At 47.1% G+C, this 11,600-nt stretch overlaps 1 protein-coding gene across 1 annotated transcript in view; it reads right to left on the bottom strand.

Annotated features, from left to right (window-relative positions):
• The window catches only part of LOC142296136 (heme-binding protein 2-like), a 29,991-nt gene extending 21,170 nt beyond the window's left edge, over positions 1-8,821 (bottom strand). The window contains exon 1 of the mRNA XM_075339397.1: positions 8,668-8,821. Coding sequence (XP_075195512.1) covers positions 8,668-8,811 — 144 coding nt within the window. The 5' untranslated portion in view covers positions 8,812-8,821. The remainder of the gene's footprint in view (positions 1-8,667) is intronic.
• Between the last annotated feature and the right edge of the window lie 2,779 nt (positions 8,822-11,600).

An 11,600-nucleotide genomic window follows, 5' to 3' on the forward strand; every position in this document is an offset into this window, starting at 1 on the left:
GGATAGGAGGGGGGTTGGCCAACACGAAGCTTGGGACTTCCCGGTCAGTAGGACAACTACCTGAGAGGCGGGTTCCACTTGGGGTAGAAGTAGGAGCAACTGCACATAATCTTCAGTCAGTCTACCCGGGACTTCAGTTCTGGCGACACGACGCCATCACCTTCTTCCTTTTTCTTCTTTCATGGGGCCTGTGGCAGAACACTCAGCCCAGATTCATCACTACTGGAGGGGAAACTCTTCGAAAATACATTTTCCAAACACTGGTGGCTTCTTCCAACTTATCCGAGGTTGATGGGTTCCATCACAGCGGGTGACCGGTACTACCCTGGCGTGCGGCATAACAGTGAGTAAAATAACCTGGAACCGCAACAGCCAACTCGGACTCTTATTACCGGCGCCCCAGCGCCAACAGCCCCCGCCACCACTACTACAGCCCTCATCATCCTCCGCGGGGCCCACTCCACTTGTGGGGAGCAAAACCATTTTTGCTACTACTACCATCCGCCCCGGTGGACAGCAACGGCTATTCCCTGCCCATGTACCACAGGTGGCATCACAACAACAACCCCCATATCATCACCTCCTATCCCCTTTTAATGTGGACACTTTGGGGCACGAAACCGGGCAGTCCACCGCGACATCCCGGACCTCCAAACCAGCCCGGTGACGAGTAAAAAAGGTACCAGACCAGACCTGAACCCCCCTAGGTACCATACATGTGCCAAGAGGGAGCTTGAGATCAGCACACACAGATGATCGGACTGTTGAAATTCAGTTCAGCCGGACTTATCTAAAGTTCGATTTGGGACCTGGGCTTGACCTGAACCCCAATTGAAGTCACTGATTATTATTATTATTATTATTATTATTGTTTATTTATAGAGCACCATTGATTCCATGGTGCTGTACATGAGGGGGTTACATACAGAATACATGTACACGTTACAATAGACAGACTAGCACAGGGGGAAGAGGGCCCTGCCCTTGCGGGCTTACATCCTAAAGGATTTTGGGGAGGAGACAGTAGGTGGGGTGTAGGTGGGGCGGCAGCTCCGCACGGTGGTGGGGCGGCAGCTCCGCACGGTGGTGGGGCGGCAGCTCCGCACGGTGGTGGGGCGGCAGCTCCGCACGGTGGTTGTGCAGTTCGGGTCTCCGTACACATGCAGCTAGCAATAAACAGAGCACTGGGTGGGTGAGAGGGTTTATTTTCTTTTTTTTTGTTTGGTGCACACTATATCAGATTACGGTTTTATTACCCCCAAACGTTCAGACACTGCAAGCGGCTTGCACTGGGTTGATAACTGAGCGTACCTGAGCACAGCGATGCTCGCGCTTGTGGCTTGCATACATAAAGCATCCGACTCTCTGAAGTCGAACGCTTTTTTTGTAAAATCTGTGTTTGGTATGAACACAGAACTTTACTTCTCAGGTTTGCTCATCTCTAATTAACACACAAATGTAAACAATCTGCATATGTGCTAGCTTTCAGCAATATCCTGCAAGATTTGGTGTAATTTGTGAAGGATGTGTGTAATTCATGACACTAAATGGACCAGTCATGAGTTTGCTAAAGAGCTACCATGACACTTAAAGGGAACCTGTCACCTGAAATTGACAATGTCATCACCAGCGTCATTCAAGCACCCACCCATAATCTCGCGCCTGCGCAATACAATCACCGGCGCTCGCAATTTGAACTGTGCTCAGTCCCGCGATACTGCCACTGGGCATGCGCGAGACTTCAGGAGCACTGAGTAACCTGAGAGCGGCGGCGTCATCTGTCAATCAACACTGGGGGATGGCGAACAGCGGCAGGAGGGGTAATAACGGACGCAATACAGCCCGCCCTCGTGGCCAGAAAACCTCATTAGCATACCAAAAGGTAAGATTTTATAAAGTGTTTATTTAGGTCTGGTAGGGGGGCCTGTAGCAAGAAGAACCTTTCTAGAATGCAGCCCAGGAGCTGCAGAAGGGGATTCTTTTAGTTTAATAGCGAAATTTCAGGTGACAGGTTCCCTTTAATAGGTCCTATTCCACACTACAGACGCTTGAGCCTTCATTTGCATTCAGTGAAGGAGCATTTCAAAGTACTTTTATAGTTTAAATGTGACGTCTAAAACTTGGGGCGCACGTCTGCTCTCTGGTTAGTAAATCCACACTTTCACAGTGTATGAGCTATCAGGACTCTCCATGGCTGGGAGCCTGACTGCGAGTATGCAATTTGCATACATGTGGTCATGTCCTGACTAGACATACAGTCACATGACAGTCCGCTCCCAACACTGGCACCGGAGAATCCTGATAGCATACACACTACACGCTGTGAGGATTCACTAGTCTGCAATCACAGAGTGGCGACAGACTTGCTCTCCCAGCCTGCATAACCCTTTTATTATTCACATTAACTGTCACAAATAGTCATTGGAATGGTGTATAATGTAATTAGTAACTTCAAGATAAACAAAGTTAGTGGGAAGAAATGAGGGGAATAAAACATTTATCTAAAAGGTTTGACTTTGCATGCCTAAAACATTATGTCCAATTACATTTTATTAGTCATTAGGGAAGATGTATGAAATGCGGCAAATTTATTTAAAGGTGCAGATCAGTTAACATAATTGGTGCATTTTGGGCTGTTCCAAAGATTGAAAATTTTTTGACATTTCTTGCCACTGGTGGGAAAAGTGGGTGATGTTTACTTAGAGCGTGAATTGAAGTCATTCAATAAGAAGCACACAAATTTAGTGCATCAATGGTGCATCTTACTCCAGTGCACACTTCATTAAGACTGGCATTCAAAATGTCACCCATGATGCACTGGCTTAATGTACCAGCCTAGATTAAAGAGGTTGTCCAATACTTTTACATTGATGGCTTATCCTTAGGATAGGTCATTAATGTTTGATCGGCAGGGGTCCGACTCCAAGCACCTCTGCTGATCAGCTGTTCTTGGTGCCCGCTACAGCAGTAGGGGGACAGAAACGCTGAGTTCCAGAGCTGCCCGTCAACTGATAGCGGCTGCGGCTGGATACTGCACATCCGCTTCCCATTCAAATCAATAGGAGGCGGATGTTTAGTACCCCGTTGCCAACGCTATCCGAAAAAGGGAAAGCTCTGGAACTGAGCTTTGCGGCTGCCTGCTGCTCCCGATGGAACCAAGAGCAGCTGATTGGGAGGGGTGCTGGGTGTCAGACCCCGGCCGATCAGATATTGATGACCTATCCTAAGGATAGGCCATTAATATAAAAGTAGCGGATAACTTCTTTTAAGCCAGTTTCACATGTCCTGTAGTCATCTGTTATCACGGATCCTTGAAGATCAGTTTGCAAAAAGGTTGTGCAAACAACTTTTATGTCCTTTGTCAAATAACGGATGTTGGTCAGCTCTATTTTTAACATGTGGAGTCTATGGACAACGTATCCGTTAAGAGATTGATATTTATAGTCCATTTGTGATGGATCCATTAAGAAAACAACTGATCTGTTACAAATGCAAGTACAATGGATGGTTAAAGGGAACCTGTCAGGTAATTTATGTGTTCTAACATAGTAGCAGTGTGATGTCTGGCCTAGTAACCCCTTCCTACCCATCCCTTTGTTGTAATAAATTGTAATGTGCATGTATAAAAATGTTTTATTACTTATGTGTACCCTATGTAGAAGAGCAGGGTCTCTAGCCCTAAGGGCGTCGCATCGCCCTGTGGGCGTTTGCATGTTTTCCCTGTGGGCGTGATATCATGGCTTTACATGACTCCTGCGTTTCCGGTCATGAGCAGTGCACGTCTGAAGACGAGAAGCAAGCGCCAGGATAACAAGGCTGCAGGAATGGTAAGTGCGCACGCACGGCATCTCAAGGAGCGGCGGGACGTCGCTCATGTAAATCCATGGTATCACGTCTACAGGGAAAACATGCAAACGCCCACAGGGCGATGCGACGCCCTTAGGGCTAGAGACCTGCTCATTTACATAGGTTACACATAAGTAATAAAACATTTTTATACATGCACATTACACAATATTACAACACAGGGATGGGTAGGAAGGGGTTACTAGGCCACACATCACACTGCTACTAGGTTAGAACACAAATTACCTGACAGGTTTCCTTTATATAGCAATCCATTAATGGATCCATTGTCCATGTTAAAAAACACTAATCCAGCAAAAAACAGTTTCCCAATGGATCTGTTCTAATGGATGACTACAGGACATGTGAACTTAGTCTTAAGCCTGCTTTACACGAGACTACTGATTGTGCGATAGCACGATCGTTCGTACCCGCCCCCGTCGTTTTTCAGCAAATCGCTGCCCGTGGCGCACAAACTCGTTTAACTCCCATTACACGTACTTACCTTCCGGACGACCTCGCTGTGGGCGACGAACGTCCACTTCCTGGAGTGGGAGGGACGTTCGGCGTCACAGCGACGTCACACGGCAGCCAGCCAATAGAAGCAGAGGAGAGGAGATGAGCGGGATGTAAACATCCCGCCCACCTGCTTCCTTCCACATAGCCGGCGGGAGCCGGGGGAGGCAGATAAGCTGCTGTTCATCGTTCCCATGGTGTCACACGGAGCAACGTGTGATGCCACGGAAACGATGAACAACCGCCGTCATTTTAATTAAACAATTTTATGAAACCTAGCGACGACTCACGATTTGTGAGCGATACTGCGTCGCTAGGAGGTGTTACACGAGACGACATCGTGTACGATGCCGGATGTGCGTCACGAAAACCGTGACCCCGACGATGCATCGCACGATCAGTCATCTCGTGTAAAGCCCACATAAGACTGGTGTACAATATTAATATAGTTGGGTTAGTACACAAGGAGACAACACCTACAAATAGGCACGTAGCCTGGAAGACAATGCATCCAGACTGGCATATCTGGAGTTGGGGAGGAATTTTCCCCAACGTCTCTGCAATTACCATCTTTCTTAGGCTGCTTTCACACTTGTGTTGAACGGCATCCGTTGCATTGCGTTGTGTGATGAATGCAACGGATGCGTTACATATAGTGGCACAACGGATGCAATGGTTCGTACAAAATAACTCAATCCGTTATAGTTTTTTTCTTGACTTTACACATCTGGGCATGCGCAGTTGTGTAAAGACAGATGCGTTAACAGAATCCGTCAAATGACGGATTCTAATGGAATCCGTCACCATAGGCGTCCATTATAAAAACAATGGACGCCGACGGAATCCTGCAGGTTGCATTTTTTTGACAGTCCACCAAGCGCAGAAAAACGCTACATGCAGTGTTCCATCCACCAGGCGGAAGCAACGCAGCGACGGCTGACAGATGCAACTCAAGGCCATCTGTTGCTATCCGTAGCTAATAGAAGTCTATGAGGAAGAAAACGGTTCTCCTGCAACGGTTACCGAAATTCCTCAAGGCGGCGGATAGCAATGGATGACGTTCAACGCAATTGTGAAAGCAGCCTTAGGCTGCTTTCACACTTCCGTCTTCTTCCATCAGTCACAAGATTCCGTTTTTTCCCCTTAGACTTCTATTTACGACGGATTGCGACTGATTGCTCTGCATCCACCGCGCGACGGATGAGTCATGGAGTGACTGACCATCGGGCGGAAGCAACGCAGAATGTCAGTTTTTTCTGTGCAGCGAAAAAACTGACAACGACGGATGAGTTGGCGTCTGTCATGTGTTATAATGGAAGCCTATTGGTGTCAGAATCCGTCAAAAAATAATAATAATAATAATAATATTTATTTCTATAGGGGGGGCAAGGTACAAGTGCTTATTTACAGTGACAATCCAGCCATCTCAAGGAAATAGGGGATATATAATGGCTTCCTGGACCAATTGGCCAGAACCTTGAGATACATTTGGGTGCCATGGAGTTTGATGTGGGGTTATGTTGTGGGAAGTTGTAGAGGGACTATGTGAATTGGATTTGATTAGGGAGTGTGATAGGCCGCCCTAAAAATATGCGTTTTTAGGGTGCGTCTGAAGCTAAGTACATTGTGATTCGTCCTAGCTTCTTGGGGTAAAGCGTTCCAGAGGATTGGTGCAGCTCGGAAGAAGTCTTGGATCCGGGAGTGGGAGGTTCAAATTAGTGTGGATGTTAGTCGAAAGTCTTTTGCAGAGCGTAGAGAACGGGTGGGGTGATAGACAGAGAGGAGGATGGAGATGTAGGGGTGCTGCACTGTGGAGAGCTTTGTGGGTGAGAACAAGCAGTTTGAATTGGATCCTGTGATATATGGGCAACCAGTGCAATGACTGGCACAGAGCAGGCATCAGAGTAGCGGTTAGCCAGATAGGTGACCCTGGATGCTGCATTAAGGATGGACTGTAGGGAAGAGTCTAGTTAGGGGGAGACTAATTAATAGAGAGTTACAGTAGTCAAGGCGGGAGTGGATCAGGGCCACCGTGAAGGTTTTTATCGTTTACATTGTGAGAAAGGGGCGGATTCTAGAGATGTTCTTGAGGTGCAAGCGGCAGAAGCGGGCAAGAGATTGTATGTGGGGGGTGAAGGGGAGATCAGTGTCAAGTATAACACCCAGACAGCAAGCCTGCTGCCTAGGACTTATCATGGTGCCACACACAGAGAGGGAGATGTCAGGTTTAGGAAGGTTGGAAGACAGAGGGAAAAGAAGAAGTTCAGTTTTGGAAAGGTTAAGTTTCAGAGTCCGTCAAAAGATGGATTGCAGTGACGGATCCGTCTTTAAGCAACCGAGCATGCTCAGATGTGTAAATTCCTTTCTGGTTAGAAAATCTCTCTCTTTCTTAGGCTATGTGCGCACGTGTGCGCTCTGCACCGCACACAAAAGGTCTGCTTCAGAGCGCAGCTGAAAAGCTCCGTTCTGAAGCGCCTGGTGCCTGCAGAATTTGTGCGCTCTGAATGCTGCCTCTCCCTATAGACAGCATGCAAAGCGCACGAAAGTAGTGACATGTCACTTCTTAGAACGCACGCTTCAGACAGCAGCCGAATTGCTGCGTTCTAATACGCCACGTGCGCACGTCTCATGCACAATCTTCATAGATTATGCTGGGGACGCAGGACGCATGCAGTTACGCTGCGGTGCAGATCGCAGCGTAACTGCATGTAAATACGCAACGTGCGCACATAGCCTTAGGGTTATGTGTTGAATTCAATAAAGAAAAAAAGTTTGTTAAAAAGAACTGAGAGTCCTCAGTAGTTGATACCTTTTAATGGCTAACTGAAAAGATGGTAATAATAGCAAGCTTTCCAGACTACGCAGGTCTCTTCATCATTTTTTTATCTCTAAAGGCTAACACGGTACAAAGATATATTTTACTTGAATGCAATAGACTTCTGTCTTCTTTCAACCCTAAGGGTACCGTCACACTTTAGCGACGCTCCAGCGATCCCACCAGCGATCTGACCTGGTCAGGATCGCTGGTGCGTCGCTACATGGTCGCTGGTGAGCTGTCAATCAGGCAGATCTCACCAGCGACCAATGACCAGCCCCCAGCAAGCAGCGACGCGTGGAAGCGATGCTGCGCTTGGTAACTAAGGTAAATATCGGGTAACCAAGCGCTTGGTTACCCGATATTTACCTTGGTTACCAGCGCACACCGCTTAGTGCTGGCTCCCTACACTCGTAGCCAGAGTACACATTGGGTTAATAAGCAAACCGCTTTGCTTATTTACCCGATGTGTACTCCGGCTACATGTGCAGGGAGCCGGCACTGGCAGCCTGAGAGCGGCGGACGCTAGTAACCAAGGTAAATATCGGGTAACCAAGCAAAGCATACAGCGCCGTACACTCAGCTCTACCCTAACCTACTGTATCCTCATCTATCATTTGTAGACTGAGCCCTCGCGGGCAGGGTCCTCTCTCCTCCTGTACCTGTCTGTGTCTTGTACTGTTTATGATTATTGTACTTGTCCCTATTATGTATACCCCTTTCACATGTAAAGCATAATAATAAATAATAAATAATTATTATAATAATAATATTATTAGGCACTTCGCTTGGTTACCCGATATTTACCTTGGTTACAGCTTACCGCAGGCTGCGAGAAGCCGACTCCCTGCTCCCTGCACATTCAGATCGTTGCTCTCTCGCTGTCAAACACAGCGATGTGTGCTTCACAGCGGGAGAGCAACATCCAAAAAATTAACCAGCACTGTGTGTAACGAGCAGCGATCTCACAGCAGGGGCCAGATCGCTGCTCAGTGTCACACACAGCGAGGTCGCTAATGAGGTCACTGGTGCGTCACAAAAACCGTGACTCAGCAGCGATCTCATGTGAGAAGTACCCCTAACCCATGAAAACTATAATGCAAACTCAGTGTCTTGGCTTCTATCAATAGAAGGTGCAGATAGTCAGTAAGCAGATAAAGGAAAGTAACTTACAAATAGATAATGAAATCTGAGCAGGAAACTTTAACATAAGGGTGGCCATAGACGGGTGACATCTCGAGACTCCCGATAGTTTGATCCCATTGTCGGAGGCAGTGCATGAGTAGGGACACTTTTCTAACTTTAACATTTAGCTCAGCATTTTTAAATGTTTTTGAGCCTTCGAATCTTTTTGTTGAGTGATTGGCCCACTAGGCAGGCCCTACACTTTCTATGGCACAGTGCCCTTTGATACATGAGGCACTGGTCATTGAGCAATACATCCAGCACTCCCCATCACAGTCACACATCATTATACCCATAGAACTTACATTGTATTTCTTCGACACCTGGTATTTGGGGCACTGGTAGTTGCCACAGAAAGGGGGGAAGCCATCAACGCTTTTGTCTCCGGCTAGTACCGCAGTCCCACACACCAAGCCCAGGAGCAGTAGAGTCACAGGAGCCATAGCCATGCAGTATGTTCAGAGATTACTGAGCCAGCAGGCTTCTGGCTTCACATTTATATACAGCACAGAGGGGGAGGGGGCGAAAGCTTAACCACTTCACTGCTGATTACAGCCGAGTAACTGACTTGGTTGAATACCATGTGAATCACTTTCACATACTAGTATAACTAAAAACTCACTATGCAAAATATCTTTTATATAATATCGTCTTATGTTGAAGCTCACATATTGCAACATTTTAGATAAATTAATAAACAAGTAATAAATAGGATCTGTCACTGGATTCCACAATGCAAACTACATAGATTATTAGATAGCTCCCGTAGACCAGATGAGGCTGGTGTATTTACTCTGAAAATACATATCAGAATGTCTGTTTTAATAAGGCCATAACTCTTTAATTTACAGTCCACATAACCATAGGTGGGCTTGATTTTTGTTAGTTGTAGTTTTGAATGACACTATTCGTATAACCATACTCAAAAGTGAGTATACCCCTGGCATTTTTGTGAATATATTATTATATCTTTTCATTGGACAACACTGAAGATTTGACACTAGCGGTCAGTGTACAGCTTGTATAACAATGTAAATTTGGTGTGGCCTCTAAGTATCCCAACACACAGCCATTAATGTCTAAGGCCTCTGCCACACTCACGTGAAAATCACGCACGTGCCGAGAGACACGTATTTTCCCTGCGTGTTGCGTGCAGGTAAGTACGTGTCTCTGGTACATCCGCGATAGCACACGTAGAACCGGTAATTAACATACCGTACTCACCTGGTCCTTCCTGATGTCCGCGCTGCTGTCCGTGGTGCTGATCCTCGGTCTCCAGCCCTCCCGTCTCCCCGCTGCTGCCAGGCAGTGAAGTCAATATTCAATGAGAATAATGAGCGGCGGTCGGCAGCAAAAGGCAGCAGCGGCAGAGACAGCAGGGCTGGAGAAGGTGAGTAAATGTTTTTTTTTTCTTCACTGACATGTGTGTTTTCGCCGGCGCGTGTCACACGGGACCGCATCCACACTACACCCGTGTGGTACGGGTGCGGGCCGTGTGACACCCGTGCTGCGGGAGAAAACACTGGCATGTCAGCGCTTTGAAAAACGCACACACGTACAAACGCACACGGACACACATTCCGTGTGGTTTTACGTGTGTGTGCCTGCTACAATAGGGTAGCATTGCTTAACGTGTCTCCGTGTCGCCGGTACGTGTAAAAAATGACAAACACGTGCCGGCGGCATGGATGTGTGTCACAGGCCTAAAGCACTGGCTACAAAAGTCAGTACACCCTTAGGTGAAAATAGCCAAATTGTGCACAATTAGCCATTTTCCCTCCCCAGTGTCATGTGACTCATTAGTGTTACAAGGTCTCAGGTGTGAATAGGCACAGATGTGTTACATTTGGTGTTATCCCTCACACACTCTCAGGCCCTGTGCCCACGAGAGACAGTAACTGCGGATTTTGCTGCGGGAAAACCCGCAGATTTTCTAGATTTTCCAGATAAATCCACGGATTTACGCAAGTACAGACACTCTCCATGTTATCCTAAGAGATTTTGGAGTGCTGCAGATTTCCCGCACACACACGTAACTGCATGTCAATTTTTCATGCGGAATTATCTGCGGAATTCCTGCCTTTCCACTATGGAGATACAGGGCGGGAATTCCGCACAAAATCCGCACTGTTTCCATAGGTTTACCACAACAATTCCACAGAAATACCACAGCAATGGATAGCTGCAGATTCCGGGGAGTTGCTGCGTGAACCTGCGGAAATACCTGCAGAAAAGTGCGCAGGTACGATCTCCCGTGGGTACATGGCCTCATACTGGTCACTGGAAGGTCAACATGGCTCCTCATGGCAAAGAATTATCTGTGGATCTGGAAAAAAGAAGAATTGTTACTCTACATAAAGATGGTCTAGGTTATAAGAAGATTGCCAACACCCTGAAATGAGCTGTAGGATGGTGGACAAGAACATACAGTGGATTAACACAGGTTCCACTCAGAACAGGCCTTGCCAAGGGTCAACCAAAGAATTTGAGTGCACGTGCTCAGCGTCATATCCAAAGAATGCTTTTTCAAAATAGACGCATTTAGTGCTGCCAGCATTGCTGCAGAGGTTACAGGGGTGGCGGGGAGAGGAGCAAGGCGAGTCGGGGAGGGTCAGCCTGTCAGTGCTCAGACCACATCCAATTGGTCTCCATGGCTCTTATCCCAGAAGGAAGCCTCTTCTAAAGATGATGCACAAGAAAGCCTGCAAACAGTTTGCTGAAAACAAGCAGACTAAGAACATGGATTACTGGAACCATGTCCTGTGGTCTGATGAGACCAAGATAAACTTATTTGGATCAGATGGTGTCAAATGTGTGTGGCGGTAAACAGGTGAGGAGAACAAAGACAAATGTGTCTTGCCTATAATCAAGCATGGTGGTGGCAGTGTCATGGTTTGGGACTGCATGAGTGCTGCCGACTGTGGGGAGCTACAGTGCATTGAGGAAACCATGAATGCCAACATGTACTGATATACTGAAGCAGAGCATGATCCCCTCCCTTCGGAAACTGGACCGCAGGGCCGTATTCCAACATGAGAGGGACCTCAAACACACTTCCAAGACCACCACTGCCTTGCTAAAGAAACAAACAGAAGGTGGAGGAGGACAAGGTCTCTAACATGAACCAACGCCATGATTTCATCACGGAGGAGTGGAAGAGGAGTGGCTCTTGTGAAGCTCTAGTGAACTCTATGCCCCAGAGTAAGGCAGTGATTGAAAATAAGGTGGCCCCACAAAA

This window comes from Anomaloglossus baeobatrachus, chromosome 3, assembly GCF_048569485.1.
Source record: "Anomaloglossus baeobatrachus isolate aAnoBae1 chromosome 3, aAnoBae1.hap1, whole genome shotgun sequence".
In the NCBI taxonomy this organism is placed as follows: domain Eukaryota; kingdom Metazoa; phylum Chordata; class Amphibia; order Anura; family Aromobatidae; genus Anomaloglossus; species Anomaloglossus baeobatrachus.